We start from the raw sequence: 24123 nt of genomic DNA on the forward strand, positions 1-24123 counted from the left end.
GGTCCATTTCTCCACTTGACACGGTTCCTGATCTAGGACTGCCTTATCTTACCTATGATTTTTTCTTTTCATTTAAGTAATTTTCAGCAAATAAGCAAATTGCTCTAATTTTTTAAATACACAAATCTAGATATGTAGGCAAAAGTGGCACACATGAATTTCAAATCCACTACAGAAACTTCGTGCTTTGGCTTTATATCTTTTCCTATACGTTTTTTTAAAACCGTTTCATATATAATCCATAAATCAAAGTTAAAAAGATAGTCTATGGAATAGATGAAAGAAGGACAAACAGAAAGGCAGACAGAAAGACAATAGTTCACGCAAACAACTGAGCACATAAAGTAACCAAACCACATTTTTCATTTTACAACTAAATGGAAAATCTGAAATTTTCTCCATCATTCCAGGCCACCCGGCTCGATTCCTAACTCAAAAACAGGTGCCTGGGAAAGTTACACTTTACCCTCAACAATTCCAGGAAGTCTCTGACCCAAAGTGGTATTCCCTTTACAAGAGGGTTTCATGGTAATCCAACCTAAAACCTAACCTGCCCTTGCTTCCCAGTGTCAAGTTTCTATTCAAAGCAGAAAAATAAGCAGGAGCCAGATCCCAGGATCAGTATAAACACGGAGCCTTCAGAAAGGCATTACTCTCACTGTTATTCATGATCACTTACAATTGCTTTCTTATGGACATGCTTCTCCTATTTTCATATCAACTCTTTCTAAACCTGGCGGTGTTCTAAATGTGTCAGAGAACGGGTACGGCGTCCCTAACTCAGCATTAAAAAAGTGCCACCTTCTCTAGCTAAACACACAAACATACCAGTGAACAGTGAACGGGCTGTGCGGTATCTAGGCCAGGGACATGAGGTACAGCAACGGTGGGCTGAAGCCCTGCAGGAGAAAAATGGGGGCGGCACAAGAACAAGCCGGACGGTCACAGGGACAGCTGGCCCTGAGGGGGACACCAAAGGCTGGCAAGGGTGCAAGATGCCTGATATATGTTCTAGCAAGAGGTAATGTGGTCAGCAGGAAAGGCTTTGGTCTGAGAAGCAAAACGCCTAAGTTTTGGTCCCAGCTCTGTCACTAACTGTGCTGTGATGTGGGCAAGGGTCCCCCACTGTCAAACACAGGGTTGGATTAGACGACGATCTCTAGATGACTTTTAACTGCAGTCCCAGCATACTTACACTGAAAGATGATGAATCCTATATCCCTACTCTGTATTTCTAGTGACAATAATTTTGTGTAATACGTTGATCAATCAACTTTTTACAAATCGTGTTCTTTTAAGAGTACCATGTGAAGTTGCCACTTAAAGTTATCTACTAGCTACCTGTATAAAATTAAGACTCTTACAAAGCAGTGGTTCTCGAAATGTGGCCGGAGCATAATCCTGCCTGGGAGCTCGAGTGCTTCACACCCTGACTCGCCTGGAATCCCCGGGCTGTCAGCCTGTACCGGAGACGGTGACGGTGAGGCCACGTCTACAGTTCCTGCTCCCACGCCTGGGGTGGGTTTCGGGCTCGAGAACTGTCTTAGGTCCTCCCTGGGTAATTCTCGTGATCGGCCAGGATAGAAACCACTGCCGTCAAGTAATTAATCTTCTATGTACTTACACACTTTGAGCGATCAAAGATCTCCTTTGGCTCCAAAACTCTGAGGTTATTAAAACGAGTCCCAATATATGGTTTCCTTTCTTGAAAGAGTTCCGATGTGCTTACATGTATTTATATGTATCCCATCAGGTTGTTTTTAATTAAAAAAAATTTTTTTACAGAGGTACAGCCCTATCAAATAAGAATAATATTCATTTAATCAAAGGAAAGATAAAGATGAAAGCATCTGCTCAACTTTGCTATTCAATAAGGTCGTGTAAATTCTCAAGAACTCCTACTTTAGAAGACAGAGACCAGGAAAAAACCTATTAAAAGCCTGTCAGACTTCACTTCTTATGGTTAACCCTCACGGGACGTTTGGTTTTCATGGGGGTTGACGTGTGTGGATGAACTGTGCGTTCGGGTGTGAGACTGGCCGGTGGCGTCGTGCCCGCAGAGGACAGATACAACGTTCAAGCAGCCATTCCTGTTCCTGGGGCCTGGTACACAGCACACGCTCAGCACACAGGTTTTTAGCAAGAGGAGGAAGATGCCGAGGGAGCAGTGAACAAACACGACCAAGAAGAAGTTCAATGCGGACACCTAAAGCACTTTCTCGTATTTATCTACATCAGCAGTGGGTCACCTTTTTCTGCAAAAGGGCCTGATGGGAGTTTTCGCCTTTGTGGGCCACATGCAACCACCCAACTCCACAGTAACGGTGCGAAAGCCGCCACAGATGATACATGAACAGATGTGGGTGGCGGTATCTTGAAAAATCATTATTCACATAAACAGGCCCCTGGCTGGCCAGGGCCTGAGAGCTGTAGTTTGCTGACCCCCCGAGCTACACCATTCTCTAAGCTGCCGGGATAGTAACTGATCCTTACGACATCACAATGTGGTAAAAACAGCGAGGAAGCACTACCCCCACTTTTTGTAGTTCAGTATTTCCACTCTCCCCGCAGGTGACCTCCTGAGAAGATACCGGCTATGGACTTCCCATTAGTGTGACCTTCACCCACACACCCACACTCTTGATCAATGCAGCCCACGCTCGTGGACGGACTACACTAAGTTCTGCTGGAGAAGCTCAGTCAGTGTCTGTGAATCTTTATTTAGGAAGGTGACAATCTTTAATCAGCAGCACCCAAAAGAGGGAGAGAGCAAGTGTAGGACACGAGGCAGAGCTGTGCTCTGGGTCCTGGGGCAGCAACATGGCGGATGTCTTCTGCTCCTCACCGTGTTAACACCTGGACTGGGTTCTACCTTGGGTGACTTGGCCTTGACTTGGCCTTGGACAACAGGCCAAGTCACCCAACTCTGGATAAAACAAATGTTCAGACCATACTCATTGTGCAGAGAAATATTTTCTATAGTGAGATTACAGAAAAACTCCAATATCACCTACAGAAGGTGGGAAAGAGGTGAAAAGGAAGATGGATTATTACACATCCAACTCCTCTTCTATACAACACACGTGTGTGTGCATCCACACACACAGCCACACACACATACACACTTAAAACGCCTTATTTCTGAAGTCTGAGAGTAGGCTGAAAGATACACAACCTTCCTTCTCTAGAATGACATAAATAAAGATCTTTAAGAACTCAAGTAATGACCTTTTCTCTGTTTTCATACTTCCTTGCCATTTATTTGGAGGAAAAGTTTGATTTTATTCAAATAATTGGAACAAATCTCAAAAGATGAGCAACTAATGTTCCCACCTAAAATCACTAGAGAGAAAAAAAAACTAACCACAAAAAACCCTGCTCAACAGGTGGAAAGATGCTCAGCAAGATTCCTCTTTAAATGTCCAGCCCGTTTTTCTAAGACAGTTCCTCATTCTTGGCCAAGAATTCATGCACTTAGAACTTCTCAAGAAATTTAATTTTGTTTTCATGCACTTAGAATTTTTCAAAAGATTTAATCTTGTTTTCAAACCTCAGTTTGAAAATGAGAAAAAAACAACAGAATAAAGATTTACATTATCAAAGGAGTAACTTGTATAGATTTTTTTCATTCCAAATGTTTATAAGCACAGAACCAACAAGAAATCAGATCTTGAACTAATTTACGATGATTTTTCCAGGAAGCATTATGGCAGCCGCACAATACTGTTCACCAGCCAGCTGCTGTGTCCACTGTTACTCCTCAAATGGAAAGAAAAGGAGAAGAAAGACACAGGGAACTAGTCTGCTCAAAACACAGGTCACCATCAGCAGTTCATTTCCCAGTCGTAGAGTGAAAGCAACTGAGAACAAATTTTATAAACCCCCAAGTCGCCTGTTCTTTGGGGGCTTTACCATCAATACCACAAACCAAGGCACAATTCCAGAAAACGTATGGAGTCTCTAGTCTAAAGGGAGTAGTCAGATGTATGAGCTTTGACAAGTGAGTTTCATTTGTGGGGAGATATTCTAGAAATAATTTTTCACCCACCTAATTCACAGGAAGAAAGCATTAACAATGCACTTGGAATTCATCAGGAAGAAGTTACAAAAATTATAAGCAGGTGAGTCAGAAGCTAAATGATGAAACTGACTAACTTAAATACACTAGGATAATTTTCATAAATAAAAAGGCGGTTCCTTTTCAAAAAGTTACCACAACAGTAATACTCATTCTATATTATTATTCCTGTACAAGAACCTGACAGCCAAATAATATAGTTTTAATTTTTTTCCCCACTGAGAGATTTAGGTGGAATTTTACACATTATTATAACATTGCTTCTAAAATGGTGAAAATCATTTGACTTCCACAATATGGTTTTCTCAATGAGTGGAATAAAAAATTTCAAAATGTGAACCTTTAGATTCACTAAGAACATTATATGAACCACTCTTATGACAGTTTGGATAAAGTTTTCTTTTTAATTAAGTTTTTTTAAGGGATAAAGTTTTCTTTTTAAGGGCTCTGATGTTTACACTACAATAGAGTAACAAAGCATAATGCTCATACGAGGGAGAGGCCACAGGCGTCCAGCCACATAATGTCACCTCAGTGACCGGGACAACTAAGTCATAAGTAACCTGCAGTGCTTCTCCAGAGTCTGAAGGAAGGGACCCAAATTCTTAAGGCCCTCCAAAACCCAGCTCCAAACTCCCATTCTAGCTTCACACCTGCTTTACAGGAATTTTTACACACACTTTGGGGATCTTTATTTTCTCTGCCCCTCAATTTAAAGTAAATTTTATTCCATCCTCTACTGACATCTCTCTTATAAATAAAGACCTAGTAACAGCTGATATAACTTCTCTGAGATGCGTTCTCTAACTACCCCAAAAGAATTACAACCCTGTTTTACTATCTATCACATTGTAGTAAGTAGCCTTGCCCCCAGCACCCTGTGGCCCTACTGTGAGCTTCTATTTCAGGCCAAGGGCCTGGTATCCACACCCCCGTCACCTCTACTGAACACTTGGTCACTCTGTCACACTGTGATTATAAGTGCTCTAAGCCCCTTGATGGCAGGAATTATGTGTCACCCATTTTAAAAATTTCTTCCAGTGTTTAGTATATTTTTTGTATTCTCCTAATGCCTATTACTACTAAATGGTACTGAATTAAAAGCTGGTAATGAGAGATAGAAAAACCATAGGTATATAAAAATCCAGCTATTAACTTCAAATCTTAATTTAACAAGCTTCAAATCCTCACAAAACTTTAAATACACACAACAGTGCTCCCCCTCAAAAAAAAAACAAATGAAAAGACTCGACAAAAAAAAAAGAGCTAATATAAATTTACATAAATTAACCCTTCTTTCTTCTGGCCTCTAGGAGAGCGCCCTTTAAACAGTAAAATGGCTACAGATCAGGAAAAGAAATGAAAAAAGAGAGGCTGCTTCCCTGACATTAGGCAATCACCAAACACCAGTATCACCACAGAATCTTAATCACTTATTCTTACTCAACAATTTTCAGTCACTCACCACTGCCTATGTAATAGACTAAATTCCTCAGCAGTCAAATGCCGTATGTGATGCAATCCGCCTTTCCAGCCATATTTTCCACCACCTAGAGCAGCACTTCTCAAATGTGAATAATACACGTATCCTTTTTAAAAGAGAAAAAAAAGTTCCTCAACCCCTAAAAACATATCCAGTCCTAGTCTGAGAAATACGACTCTATTCAAACAGCTACATAATGTTTGATCACACAGCACCCTAAGGATTCACCTGGACTTTATCTATCTCAAACCTAACACCTAAGCACAAACACTAGCACTGAAGCCTCCTGGCAGCAACTGGCACCAGAATATACTTGTGATTTTAAAAGTCTAATCACTGAATTGAAAATGCAAAGAAATTCCAACCCCAATATACTTGGTCCACAGTCCCAAGGGTTTGAGACGAATCATTTACAGGGAGACGTCCAAGGTCCTCACTAGGTGCACCACAGGGCCTTCAGGATCTGGTCGCCCACTTGCCTTGGATGTCCAGCCCCGATCTGAGCTCTGTACTCACACACATCCAGTTTATAGGCTCATTCTGGGCTCTGAGTGCTCAGCTAGTTCTTATCCTTTAGGACCCACTCAAGTGTCACCCTTGAGAAACCTTCTCTGATCTTCCTATTCCAAGGTAAGTTCTATTCCTCTGTGTTTACTTTTATCACTGTAAGTACTAGAATGGCAATCTTCTCCACTAAATTTTGAATTTCCTGAGAACTGGGCCACGTCCCACTCACCTTTACATTCCCAAGGCATCCTTGCAGTGCCTGGCCAATAAGAAATACGTGTTCACTGAATGAAGGACCCCAAATTCATAAACTCCAGCCAAATAAAACTACATGCTGCTATGATCTCTGAGTTCCATTTACTGTACTCTTGCAGTGTACTGACTCTTTGGCCCTCAAAACAACCTATGAAATTGGTTCTACTCTGACCCCATTTCACAGATGAAGTTTAGAGGTTAGGTAACTTGCTGCCCAAGTTCACAGGTTATTTATGATCACATCCTTCCTCCAAGCAGATGTGAACACCTAGGTCATCTTGGTAGAACTGAGGATAACAAGCAGCTCTTTATACATACTGGACATTAAATAAATATTTGTTGAATGAATAATTAAATGGACTCTATATACCCCCCCAATTTGGAAAAGGTTATGGAATTTAGAGGCTCACTGATGTATATATAGAGACAGACAGGTAAGTTCTAGGGCAGAGATAAATTCACATAGGGAGCCATGAGGTAATTTTCTACAGCATCTATTCACGTTTATACTTTAAAACATTACCTACAGTGACCATCTTTCCATTACAGAAACTACAGGTACCTAACAGTCTGTATTTGATAACTAAGCATGTTATCCCTTCATTGTAGTTTTGTGTCATATTGACAGGTGTGGTAACATCTACAACTTTCCTGCAAGATTAGAGTGTTGCCGCAGACAAATCCCAATGTTGCTTCCTGCACTGCAATGTCTGGGCCTCAATGTGTCACAGCACCTCTGCAGACTAAGTAAGGTGTTCCAGGTGCCTCGTTTCCACTTAAATTCACAACAGCTACTCTGTGGGGGAAAAATAAGGAAGAAAAAAGGTCCCACCAAACAGCCTGTGCAAAAATATTCTGCGGCTGCAATCTCTCAAAGCATGGTGCCCAGTGCCATCTCTTCCATAAAGCCTTTGACTCCCTTAGCTGAAAGTACCCCTTTGCCCTGGAAATCTAAAGAGCATTTTAAAACCTCACTTAAGACCTGTATCATCACACAGAGAGTGTCACCTCTTTTGAGGACAGGCTTTCTGCTTGCATCGTCTTTTATTCCCTCCCTTATTGCCTGCAAAAAGAAGCACAGTGAATAATTTGCTGAATGAATGAACGTACAGCTGAGAAAGTCAACTCTCTGCAGCATGACTTCTAGCCGGTCCTTTCACACAGGAGCAATTGATAACTAGCCTGCAGAGAATTTCCTGGAAGGATGTTAGAATGAGTTAAATTGATCAACAATGACTGAAAAAAATTTTCAAGGGAGAATGGTGTTTTGCTCTTTTAAGTCAGATTATATACAACAGACTTTTGGAAAAGTGTCAGCCTACAGAGCTGAGAGCATGCCTGATTACCCTGTGTCAAAATTACACGTGTGCACTGTGTATTATGGTGCACATTCAGATAGTTCAAGTGAGTTCTAATTGCTTGGTAAATATACGCAAGAAAAGAGAAAAGATCTAATAGAAGGAAGAAAAGAAAAAAGGAAAATGGGCTGATTTAACTATGGAAGACACTTCACAAAGCTGATAACTGAAAAATGTTTTATGTCCCAAGAATGCACTTATCCCTGTTGTGTTCCCTGGAAACATTTACCTTTAACACGAGCATCACATGGTTCAGAATCTGGCTACTCAACACCTTTCAATTCAAGAAAGACAGTGTCCAACCATGGCTGAGGTTCAGGCTCTGAAGATACAGACACACGGTACACAGATGACAAAGACAAAACCAGGACCCATGCTTCCTGCTCCAAATCTGTGCTCTTGAAACCACAATGACACAATGAAGCACAGAAAGCTTGAAGAAGAACCTAACGGAAAAACTGTTCAGTGAAGTAGGGGAAAAACTGACCCCCAAATGGCTGTGAGCAGAAGGTCCCTTTTTGCTCAGGAGGCATGAGGTCAAGGTCCTATACCCCAGATCACGTGGGGAGTCTACGCCAATTCCCTCTGTGACTTCCTAACGCGCAAGGGACTTAAAGATGGCTCGCCCCGTCAGACAGTGACAGCCGTCACGGGCACCGTCCCCGCTGCCTCTGGGAGTCTTTATCGCTCTAACCCATTTCTAGTATTAAAATTCAACTTAGTCAAATAAAGAGATCACATTCCTAACCTCATTCCTGGGATGTAACTGATCTACTAAGTTGAAAGCAGAAGCCCTAGAACAAGTTTTAATTTAACTCTCTTCCATATCAGTCAAAAAGATCACTCTAAAATATTTCTCAGTAGCTTTTCTTAGAAACCTTCTGATAAATGAAATTATAATGAGGTCAATAACACAGTTTATTCTCACCAAATCCAACGGTGCTAATTAGAATACAATCACTATTTTCCCAATATGCATATATGAAGTTATGCCGGCTGAAACCAATGGAGTGGGAAACAGTTTAAAGGAAGAAATCAAGATCCAATTCTAAAGTCTCATCAGACAGGAACACTTATTGAGCATTATACAGCAGACACAATCTTTTTTGTTGTTGTTTTTTTTTTGTTTTGTTTGCGGTACGCGGGCCTCTCACTGTTGTGGCCTCTCCCGTTGCGGACCACAGGCTCCAGACGCAGGCTCAGCGGCCATGGCTCACGGGCCCAGTCGCTCCGCGGCATGTGGGGTCTTCCCGGACCAGGGTACGAACCCACGTCCCCTGCATCGGCAGGCGGACTCCCAACCTCTGCGCCACCAGGGAAGCCCCAGCAGACACAATCTTAATCAACATTCCCTCCCCCCCAACCAAAAAAACCCCAAACCAAACAAAGCCTGATTATCTTAGTTCTGTATGAGCCTTGTTGCTCCCCTACTTTCTCCCGATGTGCAGGTCTAATTAATTAATTAAGCCCCAGAAGGTATCAGAGACTGAGTCATAAACTCAGAAGCAGGATCCAGTTCCACTGCTGATTCACCAGCTAATCCTAGGAAAGTCACGCTTCCCCACTATTCTTATGACGTGAGGTGAGTAAAAAAATCCCACTACGGAATAACATCAGCACGAACGAAAAGCCTTCAAACGTGCAACTAGTATCTGTGTTCTTCCGCAGACCGTCAACCAACCATCAAGAGAAAAGAAGTGGAAGGCTGGGGCAGCGAGGAAAGGGGTGTGGGAAGAGCAAAGCACTAACTTGCAATCTTCTCACATGGACGTGGCATGGGGCGTTTCCCCAAAGACAAAACAAGGATGCAGTCATCACCCTTACTGTTGCCACAGTGTTGCCTTCCCACGCCGCCCACACGCAGCCTTAGTTCCTGCAAAGATTGCAGAGGGCCAGGGAAGAGTCCCGAAGAGAGAAACAGAGAGAGGGAGGAACATTCTGGAGGCACCTGCGGCCCATCTTCCCTCTGTCATATCCTACAAGCAGGGCCTGGTGACCTTAAGGACACTTGCCAGATACAGTGATCGGGCACGTGTTGTCCCAAATAAGTAGAACGTTTGTTTGAAATACGAAAATCTGGATGCAGGTGTGACACAAGGCAAACACCGGCCACATTCCAGCATCTCTAGGCACAGAGTAGGGCAGGGGAGCAGACAGGTCATAAGGGAAGACTTGGCAGGAAGCTGACTTCCAATCAAAGTCTCTAATTAGATACTGTGAACTTTAAAAAGCTAAAGAAAAAGCCCCTGAGGAATTAACGTAGAGTTCACTTATATTTACTACCAGATTTGGAGTCTCGGATGAAGAAGATCTGCCAAATAAAAACCCCCTGAAATCCCAGACCCTGCATTGCCCTGAAACCTCTATTCCAGGTAAATTCAGTTATGACTAAAAATGTCTGGGCAGGGTCAAAGCCCTCTGGTTTAGCTTACAAGTAGCAAAACTGGTTGAAATGACAGATTTAGAAAACCACTGGAGATGGAATTTCCAGGAAGGACCAGGAACAGGAGGGTTAATGTGACAAAGTGTCAAAAAGAAAAAGCTCTAGAGAGGAGCTCATTGTTTCGTGACATGGGCAGGGTGGAGGATGGGGAAAAACCTGAACTCTCCCCCACCAAAAAAAAGACTGAAAACCAAGTTCAAGTGACAGCACTTTTCTAGTGGCTGACCAGACACGGTGCCTCAAATCCGTTTCACAAGACGCAAGTTTCACTACTAAACGAGGCTTTCTTCAGCTGCCACGTGTCCCCCTTGTCCAACCAGAAACATCATGACTTGGCCCTCACCCTCAGGTGTGTGCAGCGATAAATGTGTGCTTTTGTTACCTGCAGGTTCTGAAGGTCCACCGGATTCAGGATGGACCTCTTGCCCAGACACTAGGGTAACACGTGAAACCCTCTGCAGCCAAAGCCCAACGACCCTTGCTTTAAAAGAGAAACCTCCCTCATAATCAGACCCAGAACAGGTTCTTCAAAGTCAGCTTTCCAATTGCCAAGTAAAGAGTTTATTCTGTGTCAGCTAATGAAAAGTATTCTCCACACATTTCCAATCAAGAAAAATTTCTTGTCACTTCCAATACTGATCAAACCACAACTCTAAAGACTATTCATTCCCCATAAAGGAATGTGACTATCTTTCTGGCACCAAAACTTTTATTTTTTACTTTAATAAATATGTATTTTCCAACTGCATGGAAGGACACCCCTGGAGTAGAAAGAACGTCAGCTAAGAAGCCTCCTCGGCTACCTTGAGTTTCTCTAGGGTCTAAGGGCAGGACACATGGAGAGTCTAGCCTGCATCTGTCTGGACTCTGAAAGTCTCTTACCTTTGTTTGTTTGTTTATTTATTTTGGCTGCTCTGGGTCTTGCGGCATGCGGACCTTTTAGTTGAGGCATGCAGACTTTTTAGTTGCGGCATGCGAACTTCTCAGTTGCGGCATGCGAACTTCTTATTTGCAGCATGCGGACTTCTTAGTTGTGGCATGCAGACTTTTTAGTTGTGACATGCGGACTCTTAGTTGCGGCACACATGCGGAGGGATCAAACCCGGGCCCCCTGCATTGGGAGCTCAGAGTCTTACCTAGTGGGCCACCAGGGAAGTCCTTTATCTTTGTTTTAAAAGTAACAGTGCTTCCTTTTCTAGTTAGGTCAGGGAGGATACATTTTTGTTTTAAATCTCCTGCCTATATTTAATTGCAATTGCAAGTAACACGTTTGACTCACCTCTCCCTCCTCCCTCCCGTTCACACTGGAAATGTAAAGTTGAGAAACAAACCAAACCTGTCCCTGCTTAATGCAACCAAACTGGCAACACCTTATTTTACTGGAGCACTTGACGGCTGCTTCACCAGAATGGAATCCCTATAAATGCGAGCGATACGCTCAGCCCAAACAAATTAAAAATTACTCTCACGATGGATTCCAAATACTACGCTTAGACAAAACAACAAACTGCTATTAAACTCATAAACCTGCATCCCACAGCACACACAAAGTCTTAAGTTCGGGCTTCCCTGGTGGCGCAGTGGTTGACAGTCCGCCTGCCGATGCAGGGGACGCGGGTTCGTGCCCCGGTCCGGGAAGATCCCACATGCCGCGGAGCGGCTGGGCCCGTGAGCCATGGCCGCTGAGCCTGCGCGTCCGGAGCCTGTGCTCCACAACGGGAGAGGCCACGGCAGTGAGAGGCCCACGTACCGCAAAAAAAAAAAAAGTCTTAAGTTCAAGTTACCAACATGGTTCCACCCCTCTGACAGAATGAACTCCGGGAGCCTCAATAATCCTCGGCAGGAACCTCATACACTTTTGCTGAGACAGGAGACAGAAGGGAAAGATACCAGGGCTCCAGCCGGACCCAGGCCCCCCCCGTGCTCAGGCCTCTCAGTGCTCCAGACAGGCTCTGCATTCTACTCTAATCCTCTTTCTTTTGTAACACGAGCCTCTCCATGACAGAAGACATTTGGTTCCAAAGGACAGTCTTGCAGAATGCCTTGGAGTTCCTCCTTAGAGCTGACAGATTCATAACTAAAAGTAAAAGCACAAAGTGCTCTCTCACTGAGGGTTTTCTCCCTCTGGGGAAGGGGATGCTCTGATTTTGTCCTATCCCTTCTCTGCAGGCCAAGGCACCACCCTGAAGGTGAAACATGCGAAGGAAGTGAACCATGAAGACATGAACAGCCTGTTGAGATGGGCTCTGTCCCGCCAGAGATACGATCCTGCCACAAGGACAAGGTGCAGTTCCCTCTGCCCGCGAGAAGGCTCATCACACCTGATCCGGAGTGCCTCCTTCTGTGGGTCTGATGAAGACATCAGGAAGCACCGGCTTCCAGCACGGCATGGCGGGACAACTCACGAGTCTTCGGGTTGTTTTAAGCCACGGGTGCAAAATCCAGTATAAAGAAACTCAGACTCCACACGTATTCCTTGTCTGACACTGCTCACTCCAGGTGGAGCTCTAGTGCGTGTCTGACGGCAAGCTCTTTTCTGCTACTATTTAAAAAACGAAATGTATGAATGGTAGCTGCACCCCAATCCACCTTCTAGTAAGGATTAGAAGTCACCTCTGGGAAAAACATGTTAGATATTTTGTATCCCTGGGGTTTCATTACATCTTTAAAAGGTCTGCTTCATACTCATGGAGATCATAGCCACACACAGACGATCAAAGCGATCTTGAGCTCTGCTTTCAACTGCACCTGTTTTCCCATTTCCCATACTGTCTAGTTAAGTATAACCATGTCCTATACCACCAAGAGATATTCCTTCCTGCGAATGCTCCCCTGGAGGCCAGGGATCCCTCAGAGCTGGCTGACTCAATGTTCATTTGATTCCATACAGAGGTTTTTTGGTTTATAATTTCCTCTCCTTTGTAGGTAAACATCACTCATCCAACAATCAACATAAACTGTAGCAAAAGTGGTCTACTTACCACGGGAATTTATATTAGTGAATCCATAATGCTGCTCTATTAATATGAATGCTGACACTTTTAAATATTCCCCCATCAGGAACACCTTCTGTCCATTACAAGGTGTAGATTCTTACCTCCTCAGGTGATCTCATTTGGATGACCAAGCAGCAAACATCTTCCCACCTGGAGGACTAAGCACTTTCTCACGGGTACTGAGCAGGCAGCACTGACCCGTTAAGTGCGAACGCAGAGAAGGCACCTCAGCACAGTGCCTGGCATAAAACCGACATTCAAAGAAGTTAATTCTCTCTCCCTAACTTCTTTTTCCTCTGTTTATTTTAGATCTTCAGGCTTCATATCACTATCCAAATCTCAAAGCTCTTGTAAACTCTTAGATTTACAATCCAAGCAAAAAATTATACCCTAGTCCACGATGTGCAGCCTATCTAGAGTTACTCACTTGGTTGTGGAAATGCTGAAACTGGTGCAGAACAGATAACCCCAACTTCTAAATTATTTGCGGCTCCAAAGTTCATTTGTAGTTTCTTTTCCTTAGAAACATGATGTTATATTTAGGATCTCAGGCCACGAATGCCTATTTAACACACAATACATCTGAACGACAATACCAGCGCTTCTGCCGGGATGGAGCACAGTACCATGGACACAGCAGGCACTTGGATATTTGTTGGGTAAAGTTATGAAGTCCTGCAACTGGGGGCAAGGTGCACAGCTGGCTTTGGATGAAATCTTTCTATAGTCTAAGTCTGTGTCTATCTTCCTCCCACCTTCCTGATGTCTCCTCATGCCCAACAATTTCCTAATCCTCTCTTCCCAAAGTGACCAGTGCCCTCCTATCTTACAAATTGTAAACTTCAGCATCTCACCAGAGCACCATATTTTAATGTTTCAAAGGGAACCACTTCTTCTCCCTGCCAAAATTACCTCAAGCAGCTGATCTCAGCCATATATCAGGGGGGAAGAAATCTGATTAAGTTATTTCTCAATGAAATGTGAATGTCAGATAAACTATAATTTGTGTAGATATTCCTGACTCTTAAAAAGATGCCCGACCACCCAAACAAATCTAATTTTGTGTGGAGTACAGAAAAATGAATGAAATAGGTATATACAGTAGAGAGATCAGGGCCACCAGGGGGGATTGCTTCTCAGATATTTCTGCTTTTCAAAGCAACTTCCTTCTCCCCTGCTGCTTTGAAGTCTAATAACTTTTTTTTAAACAAATTTCATAACGTCTTCAAGTTTCCATGGTAACAGCAAGTATATGATTATGCCGGTGATGGAGTGTGTACAGGGACAGGATGAGTCTAGCTTGGACAGTGCTTTTCCCAACCTAGAACCTAAGCCAAGGTGTTCAAGATTCAACCTGACACGTCCTAAAAACAATCACCTCCAAAGAGCAGCAGAAGCTACAGAGAAGATTCTCATGTTGACCCTGGGCTGGAATTCTGGTTTTGCTCCTCCTGGCTTGGCCAAAAGGGTATATTAGATATCTTTAAAAAGTGGGGGAAGAAGGGAATGCCACATGTCTCCAAGAAACCCTATGTTTGTGGGGGAGAATGACCTGGAATTAAGAATCAACAAATGTGTCCTAAATTAGAACAAGAAAGTGGGTTGCTTTCAAAATAAGAAGTGAAAAAAATCTATACAGGATTCTGCATGTATATCTATTCACTCTAGTTGCCCTGGGGCATCAAGTACTTTCAGTGTGAAAACAGAAAACATCAACTTGCAGGGAAAGCAAAATATCTACAGGCTTAATTTCAACACACACTTGAAGATGATGCCTGATATCAGCTTCAAAAGGCAGTAGCCTCATTAAGAAATGACACGAGCCCCATCTGGGGGCTGGCAAAGGCTTAAAAAATCAAGTCAGTGCTGGGGGTCTGGAAAGGAGAATGAAACTGAATTTCCCTACATCAATTAACAATGCTATTAAGGCTACTTAGGACATGCCTCCGACAATACTTCTTAATACAAACAAGCTGAAGGCCTTCAGAGTAAAACCAGCCATTAACCCTACCCGTCATCTGGACTTCCATTACTCCCACCCTGAAGAGTGACACATCAAACAAAGCACCCTGCCCACACGCAGGGCCTTTCCGCCAAGATCTCCATGTACCCTGACAAGTGCTTATTAGTCCTGACGACACCCCAGCAAAGAAGAGAGTTGACCACTGTGGCCTTTTTATTCTCCTAGGCGGAAAAGAGGGGGAAAACTAAGCCAGTGAATCAAGGGACCAGTCCAAGGTCACAGATAAGTCAGAAAAATGAACTCAGGACTTCGATGCGCTTGATCAGCTCCTCCGCAATTTCTCCATCAGGCCCTAATGGCAAATAGGACAAATTTCCCTAGCTTGATTTAAGAACAGAAGCACCCGGGGGGCACACGGCCAACTCTTCTTACAGGCTGCTTGCACGTTGAGTCCTATTATGATATTTAATTTCAGAATAACTCTAACAACATTTGTATAAAACGAAATGTTTACTTTTCCTTCTACTAGCTTCTCTGTAGTGAATTCACTCTTTAATCAAGCACCAAACTCTGGACTAAGCAGCCTGAAGACGTTTGCATAGGATGGAGGTGGTCAGTAGGATAACTTTAAGGCAATTACAGCAACTTAAGCTTCCTAACAGACTGGCAGACCCCACTTACTATATCCTGCACTCTTAAGACACACTTTTGCCTTAGACACCACAACCATAGTACGAAAGGAAAGTAATTATAATACAAAGTTAACACGGGTCTCAAGAATCCAGTCATATGATTTTTAATAGCAAGGCTAGGTGGGAAAAAATTAAATTCTACAATACTTAGCACCTAACTCAGTGTCTTATTCCATAATTGCTAAAATTCTTGTTGAATAAATAAAAGAGAAAATAGAAGAAAGGTTGAGAAAGGACAGGAAGGTGATGGTAACTTTGTACCTGGTCCTTGATATACAAAAGTGTTCCTACGACTGCAACCAACAGTAAAGATCAGTCTGACTTGAGCAACTGCCCGAAATTAATGTGTTTCTATTGTGTTGCCTGAGCTCCAAATTTTAAACTAAGGCAAAAAAAAATACCAGAGTGCTAATAATTTAGTGAAGAGATGGGTTCTACTAAAAGGGAAGAAGGCTGTAGGAAGGGGAGCATGACTGAAAAATCTGCTTAATTTTTCTTAAAAGGTACTAAAACTTCCAAATACAATTATCCAAATGACCATCTGAATTGGAGGCAACTCTTCACTTGTCAAAGCCCAAGAGAGAAGAACCGTAAGCAAGTTGTGTTCCCAGGGTAGCGACACAAGACGGAGCACTAATGACAACCTGTACTCGAGGACCTTTCTGAAGAAACGCCACCAGCTTCACAGGCCCTGTTCCAATCACCCTTACTACACACCCGGAGGAGGGAAGAGTCAGGAACTGATTCCACTCTGCAAAGGAGGAAATGGAGCCCAGAGTGAGGAGTCAGACTCGAGGCCAGACAGTGGCTGCTGGCCCTGCTGCGGGAGAAGAGAACAGACAGGGGAGAGGGACGGTTCTGTACATCTGGGAAAGTGCCATATGTCCAGAAAATGTGAACCAGTGAAAAGACAGAAAGTGAGAACCAGCTGGCTGAGGAACAGGACACACGGACAGGCTGAGCAGGGGGCCTGTTTCGTCCTGTCCTGCTTCAAGCCCCTCATGACCATGGCCGTGACCTGCCTTCCTAGCCTCGCTTGTTCTCCCTCCTCCTTAGCAAAGGAGGGAAAACAAGTAAAACTGAAAAAAACAACAAAAAAATCGGTTGTCCAATCACTAAGCTCCTCCCACACCTCAAAGAGCTGGTTAACACAGGAGTCCCTGGACTTCGTTACCTACCTTTGCTTCATCATTAATGTCCCAAGTGAAAGAAATGGCATTATAAGCAATCTCCTCAATGTTACTTATGGTGTTGAAGCTTTCTTTGTAGTCAGCTGTATGAGGGACGAGAAAGAAAAAGAAAGTCGTGGTTTCTAGTTTCCAACATGAGGTTACAGCAGTTCAATGTAAGATTCAGCTTTTAATATTATCACTGCTGGATACTTTAAATTAACATTTTGTTGGGTTGAAAGAAGCTCAAAAAAGGAAGAAAAAGAATCACAATTTTTGTAATGGAGGCAAGCTTAGACATTTTTAAATTTATCCCATTTTATCAAAATTAGGACACTTAGGTCTAAAAAGTTTAAATAACTGTCCCAAGGCCACAAAACTAAGTCCAGAGAATCAAGACTGGAACTCAGTTCTTTTCATTCTTCTGAAAGAGAACATGAATATTACCACAGGCAAAGAAAAGAAGTAACACAAAGATTAAGAGCCATCTTGCGATACAGACTATGGTCTTACATGAAAATTATATACATGGCAAGAACACGGGTTTTCACAAAGCTACCTGACTAAATATGGATTTGCACAGGTCTGCTGCTCTTACTCCAAGTGATGAATCTCTGGGTCTATTTACAGACAGAAGAGACTTTCGATGCAGTTCAACATGTAACTAGGGAAGACTGTGTGTGTTGCTGCACAGCAGCAGTATTTTCTTTAACTTGGTGATTTTTTTTCCCTCCACCTATTACCATCTCCAAATAATCAGAATCTCTTAAAGAAGACACTACCCCTCAAACAATTTGTAGACTGAAAAGCAGGACACTCTTACACGAGCTGGCGCTACAGCTCCTGGCCCCAGTGTCACATGGAAAGCCACCACATGGGGCATATGTCCTCATGAAGGAAGTAATGTTAAGAGCACCGATTCCAGGAGGCCAAGGACAATGTTTGGAACAGATCAGTAGCTGGCATAAAAATTCAAATGCATTCGGCAGGAAGCTGATCACTGCCAAAAATAACTGGATTTAGAAAACTGGATGCTTGCACCTCTGGGAATAAAAGCAGGCTCCGGAGCTACTTACCTATGTCAATGCATCTTTGTTTAGCCGTGTGCTGCCGCGAGTGCCAGTATTTCCAGTGCCTTAACTGATCTTCCCTGCTTTTGTCCTCGGCAAAAACCACCATGATCACACTCTGTGAAAGAGAATGCGTCACGACGTAAAGACACGAAGGCGTGAGTATCTTTTGGAAAACTTAGTTCTCGATTTTGCGGTGAATTAAAACTGCAATTTCAGATCTTAATTTAGATCTGCCTCAGACCTGGAACTAGTAAGCTCTGACCAGCTTTCCCAGAGACGAGAACTGACAGCAGGACTTACTCGGACTTTGCTGATGGGGTGGTGGATGCCCTCGTTGCTGCTCACTTCCTTCAAGGTGACAGGATAGAACTGGCCTTTGTTCAGGTACGTCATGGTGCTATCTCCCGGCTTCTGTCGGAGCGATTTTGAGGCTTCTAGGGTATATTCAAAGTTGTTCCTAGAAAACAAAAAAACTCACAGATCTCTAATTCACTCTCTTGGAAGCTTCTTAAATGCCTGAGCTCAAACTTGACATGCTTTAGTGTGGATGTATGCAGAGAGCAGATGACTAGAAACATCCAACTGACCATGTCATGCTATAAATAGATAGCAGTTGCTGCTTTTTCCAGAGTAAATATAATCTTAAGCAACCCAGAAATTCTCAAATCTCTCAGATGTGGGACTACTAAATGCCTACTAGAAAATCTGTGAAGTGATGTTAACAAATTAGAAGTTTGGAGGCAAAGGATATTAATGATATGAATGAGTGAAAAGCACTCCAGAAGGAACTCTCACAAGACATGCTACCAACCTGGTATTTACCCAGCAAAGGTTGCAAACAGGAGGCCGGGAGGCCTCTGACTAAATGTGATTTGGCCTGCCAGCACTTTTTTGTTGTTTTTGCTTATAATTTAAATGTACTCAGATGGCGCTCCACGGTTGTCTACATTTTCTTTTATCTTATAGCACCACGTCTATATTCCCCTGAAGTTTTTTAATAACCTTGTTGGGCCAGGGGTTGGCAAATTACTCCTATTTTTATACATAAAGTTTTATTGGAATGTAGCCACGCCCTTTGTTTACACATTACGGCTGCTTCTGTGCTTCAGCGACAGAGCTGGGCAAAGCTGGGCAGTTGCGACAGAGGCTGTATGGCCCACAAAGCCTAAAATATTTACTATCTGATCGTTTACAGAAAAAGTTTGTTGACCCCTATCCTAGATCCTGAAGGCATTTGAGTTTGTGACTCCTGTACCTTGAGGCAGGTCTATAAGGCAGTCTCAATTCCCATAAAATCCTAGACTTTTAAATAAAACTTTTATTTAAAAATACAGCACACATAAAAATGCATAAAACGAAATTACACTCCTAAAAAAACTAAAGATGTTTATATATAACTTGAAAATATTGATATTTCCAGACTGAGATGCAATTTTGTGACATATAAAAGAGGTTGTCAGCCCAGTAAACAGTTGACTCCATTTATTTTATCATTAGTGAGACTAATAAAAATATAAAAGCCTTTATCCACCTGATGTTATTCCTAAATTCTCACAGAATTATACACTTTTGCAAACAGAAGGGACCTCAGATCTAATTTAATCCCTTCACCTCTTCTCTGAGATTCCATTCTACTACCACTACTACTACCATCACATAAGGAAACCGAAGGAAAGAAAAAGCACCAACACCAAGAATTAGGGAAACATGAAACACAGTTCAGAGTGCAAAACTGAATGCACTAAAGCAAACGTCCTCCAGCAAAGACGTCACCACACTGACTGCAAGGAAGTAAAGTTGAAAGCTGCGAAAGCCACCTCTGATTTTCCAAGATCAAATTAACAAAAAGGAAGTAAGTCATACAAGCTGAAAGTTACAAATCAAATTAAAAGACAACTATTACCCAGAAACACTGTCAAAAACATAGTCCTCTGAATTCATGCCAGGCATCCGCAGACTGAGATCCGAGGGGAAGAAAACCTGAAATATCAACGTGATAAGCCACAACGATGTAACTGGTTATCAGGCTCACTAAAGACCAACGTCTGGTACAGCATCAGAGCATGTGGCTTACAGCAACCCACCACTCTTCCAAAGTTTGTCTGAAACAAAAATTGTGACGCTACAAAAAATTTTAAAAGAAAATTAAAAAGAAAAAAATATCCATTTATACATCCCTTGATTAAATTAAGACAATTTACATAAGTGCTCCCACAAAGCGCTTCCTTCTTCTCTCTTCCCATCTTTCCCACACATCCCAATTCTGTCCAAACTCTGGAATGTGCAACCAAAATCTCACGACTTTTAGGAGTTAGCTCTCTCGCTGCACCAAGTTAAGATACAGTATCAAGTCAGCACCACGGCTGGATGGATCGGTGCACTCTCCCAGGAAAGGTTACTATTCTACTAACTCTGTAAGTGGAGACAGATGCTCCTTTCCCCCATAAGTCATTAAATACAGTTCCAAACGTCCTCAGCCCCTAACTTTTACCCGAGTGACGTGTTCATCACCACAGAGCCCTCAGAAGTAATTGGAATTAATTGGTAAATGTCACACAATGCACTTGTCATCAAGCTCTACCCGCCTCCCTGACAATGTACCAAGCAAGAAACACTAAGCAAATATATGATAAATCATTTTATATTAAGACCAGTTGCGGGGAGCTTGTTTTGGTCTAGGACAAAAGCCGAAAACAGACTGTGTGTCTATGTCTGCTGTCCACGGAAGATTAAGTATGCAGCTCTCCTTCTCATTCTCCAGCAAATCACTTTGCTGAAATCATAATTGTTAACTCAGCTGCTTGTAAAATTAGCCATGTGCCCTTGATAATAATTTCTGGTTTTATAGGTTTAGTTTACAAATTATACCCATGGACCTTTTCTCTTTAAGAAAAAAAGAAAAACAACTCTTTTGTTCCCAATCCACTGACTTCAGGCTGAGTTTCAAGCTTACATAACAAGGAAGAGGTGGAACCCAATACTTATACAAACACACAGCGTCTTAGGAAGATGCTTTCATTTCCTGTACCTCCTGAACGCCTTCCTTGAAGGTCTCTGAGAAGGTAGAGTCTGGAGTACGCCTTTGAGCATTTGGGGGTTGAGCACCAGAGCTGAACTGGTCAGCATTCATGTTCCGGTCGAAAACCACCACACGCTCTGTGGGCTCAGGATGATACACTGCTGGGGGGATCCCCACAGTAAAGCCGTGGTGCTGGGTCTCCGTCTTGATGGAGTGGGTAGGCATCGCTGCTATGGAGACAGTGACCGTGGTGTCAGGAGCTGTCAGATGGCCCCTCTTGTCGATGCCCAGCTGGTTGCCATGGGGAAGGACAATGTTAAATGGCACATTTTTCAGCACTTGCACTCTGTTTTCTCCAGCAGAAATGAGGGGCTGCTCAGTCACGTTTGAGATGCTATTTCTTTAAGAAAAGAAAAGAAAATTGTGTTTTCAAACTCAATGCTGATACAGTTCCTTGACAATTTTTATCTTCCTAATGGCATTGAGCTATTGGGTCCCGTGCAATAATAATAATATACTTGGTAGAAACAAAATAAATAGGAAATGGCACAACAACCCGTTACCAGAGAAAGGGAAAAAAACGCTTTATAGTTACAGGGCAAGTAAAATCCAGAAGTATTGAGTAAAATTTCATTTGAAATGCTGAGAACTCAGAGCGTTCCTCTACTATATTTGATTTCCAATAATCCTATAAAATGATCATATTTTACTAGAAGCCTGAAGCTACAAACGTGATTAACTGGAGCAGTATAGGCTGGTGGTTAAAGTACAGACTCTACAGTCGGACAAGGTAGATTCAAAATCCTTCAGTAACTACGTGCTCATCTATAAAATGGGGATAATGATGGTACCTATCCTCACAAGGTGGTGATGAGGATGAAACGAGAATACACTGAAATGCGTATAATGATGCCTGGCACACGGGCTCAGGAAGTGTGAGGTACTTGGTCCTCAACCACCACCTCTCCCAGTACTTAGACTCACTTGCTTTCCCTATATTTGCACAAATTACTTTTGGCTTAATAAATATCCTGGGTAATATAAGATGATTTTTAGTTTAGAGTAAAATTGATACATTTTCAAAGCCCCCTCAAACCATATAGGCTGATACCTTTAAGGGAAAAAAGCTATTTGGCAACTTTGCACATTTCAAGATCAATAAAATATTCAAACCTTAAACCATAAGTTCACTCCCAAGACCGCCTTAAAGAAATTTCTTTAGCGAGAAAGGAAAAAGCTATTTAGAAAGCTGTTCATTAAGGCTTTGTAATAGCCAAAATCAGAAACAGCCTTAATGTTAAGGATAGCTAGGGTCTGCCTTAAAATATTCTAGCAAAAATAAAATTTAAAAATTAATTAATTAGAAAGTTGGAGAAGAGGGAAGAGTAGATCAAAAAGGAGGAAGTAAGTTGATAACAGTTGAAGCTGAGTAGCTACTGGCTTATACTATTTCTCTACTTTTGTTATGTTTGAAAGTGCTTATAACAAAAATTAAAAAATAAAAGCCATAAGCCCTTTTCCAAATTATGAAGATTAAAACAGCAATATGGAAAATATTTATGAAATATACTGAGTAGAAGAAAATCCTCTCTGTGAATATAATCACAGCCCCATAAAGTGCACCTGCACGCCCAAACGGCAAACAACTAAACTGTGAGCACAGCGGGATTCTGAGTGATCATTCTTTCTCTAAAAATGTTTTATTCTTTTATTACTAATAGAACACAGGGCAATTTAAAAGGCACATTTAACTTTTTTTCTTCATGGCTATAAAGTCAAGGCTTAATTTGAATTTCTGAAAGTTTTAACCTAAAAGATTTCAAAAATAACCTCAACAGGAGTTTGGAATACAGCTGAACATACTTTATTAAATTCTACTCAGTTAGGCAGTTATTCAAGATCATTGATACTTATTTTTTTTAATGGACCCCCACCATTGCCTTAAGACACATCCTTCTTAAGAGAACCTAAAAGACAAATAAGCAAACAGTGCACTCACGTGGTTACTAAAAACATCCCTTTGGGTGCGGAGAAAGTGATTGCTTTTGTTTTCTAGAAAAGGCAACTACACCTAAAGAAACGGGTGACTTCTCAGCAATAGAATCGTAATTATTAGCGAGAGACAAATCAGTAATGAAATCTGAATTCAGATATTAAGAGGCCAACTTACCCATCTCTTCCACCAGCGCCTGTTCATTTAAACAAACTTTTGCTTTATTTTCACAGAAACCTGGCGTTTTCAAGTGTACTGTTTTATGCTCTGTATTAAACATTACCTTTTGCTATGATCTGGCTCTGGGTGCTCAACATCTGGCTTTGCTGTTGATGACCTTCTCTCTCGTGGAACCTTAGATATTAACACACATGACAACAATTTAGTTCTTACTCATGAAGTAGAGACACAGTCCTTACTTTTCAGTAAGCTCAACCATTCACATGCCTACTGACTGCCTACCGAACCCCAGGCTCCGAGGACACGCGACGAATAAGACAGTATCTGCCCTCAGGGAGTTTACAATCTGGTCACCGGGTTGATATGTAAAAACCAACTTTTATTTAGTTGCCAAATAAATTCAGAAAATCCAACATTTACTTTGTCATTGAGTTTGGGTTTTATCTGTTAAAAGAAATACCTCTGGTCTGGTTCTACCCATTTATCTACATAATGTAATAGAGAAGAAGCTACTGAAAACACAACTGGGCTCTTTCAACATTCTCCCTGCTCTTCTCTGCTATCCTTCCTTTCAGATCAAACGCAAAACCAAAAGGATCAGCCATATTAACGGTTCACTCCAAGATCCAAATGTTGGCTCCAAATGATAAATTTCTTTAGATACGTTGGGATTCACACTTTCTGTTACCCAAAGGACAAATCAAACTCTGTTGGGTCTATTCCTTTTTTGATTCTGCTCCTCTTTGCATAGGAGGTGACAGCAGGCAAACATTACTGGGTGTACTGCAGACATCAACCCAGCTGAGACTTATTCCCAACATGTACTCCAAAACCACTAAGATGTTTGAAACTGGTTTTCAATGTGAACGTAGAAATTCTATTCCTACATTCTTATTCTACCCTTAAAGACAAAA

The 24123-nt window shown here is 42.2% G+C and overlaps 1 protein-coding gene across 3 annotated transcripts in view; it reads right to left on the reverse strand.

Moving 5' to 3' along the window:
• The window catches only part of GRHL1 (grainyhead like transcription factor 1), a 46078-nt gene that overhangs the window by 16564 nt on the left and 5391 nt on the right, over positions 1-24123 (reverse strand). For all 3 annotated transcript variants that reach the window (XM_060169172.1, XM_060169176.1, XM_060169175.1), the window contains exons 3-8: positions 23313-23383; positions 21046-21436; positions 19921-19997; positions 18318-18474; positions 18021-18132; positions 16954-17048 (exon numbers count right to left, since the gene is read on the reverse strand). In XM_060169172.1, the coding sequence (XP_060025155.1) occupies positions 16954-17048; positions 18021-18132; positions 18318-18474; positions 19921-19997; positions 21046-21436; positions 23313-23383 (903 nt within the window). The remainder of the gene's footprint in view (positions 1-16953; positions 17049-18020; positions 18133-18317; positions 18475-19920; positions 19998-21045; positions 21437-23312; positions 23384-24123) is intronic.

Source organism: Lagenorhynchus albirostris, chromosome 13, assembly GCF_949774975.1.
Source record: "Lagenorhynchus albirostris chromosome 13, mLagAlb1.1, whole genome shotgun sequence".
Classification (NCBI taxonomy): domain Eukaryota; kingdom Metazoa; phylum Chordata; class Mammalia; order Artiodactyla; family Delphinidae; genus Lagenorhynchus; species Lagenorhynchus albirostris.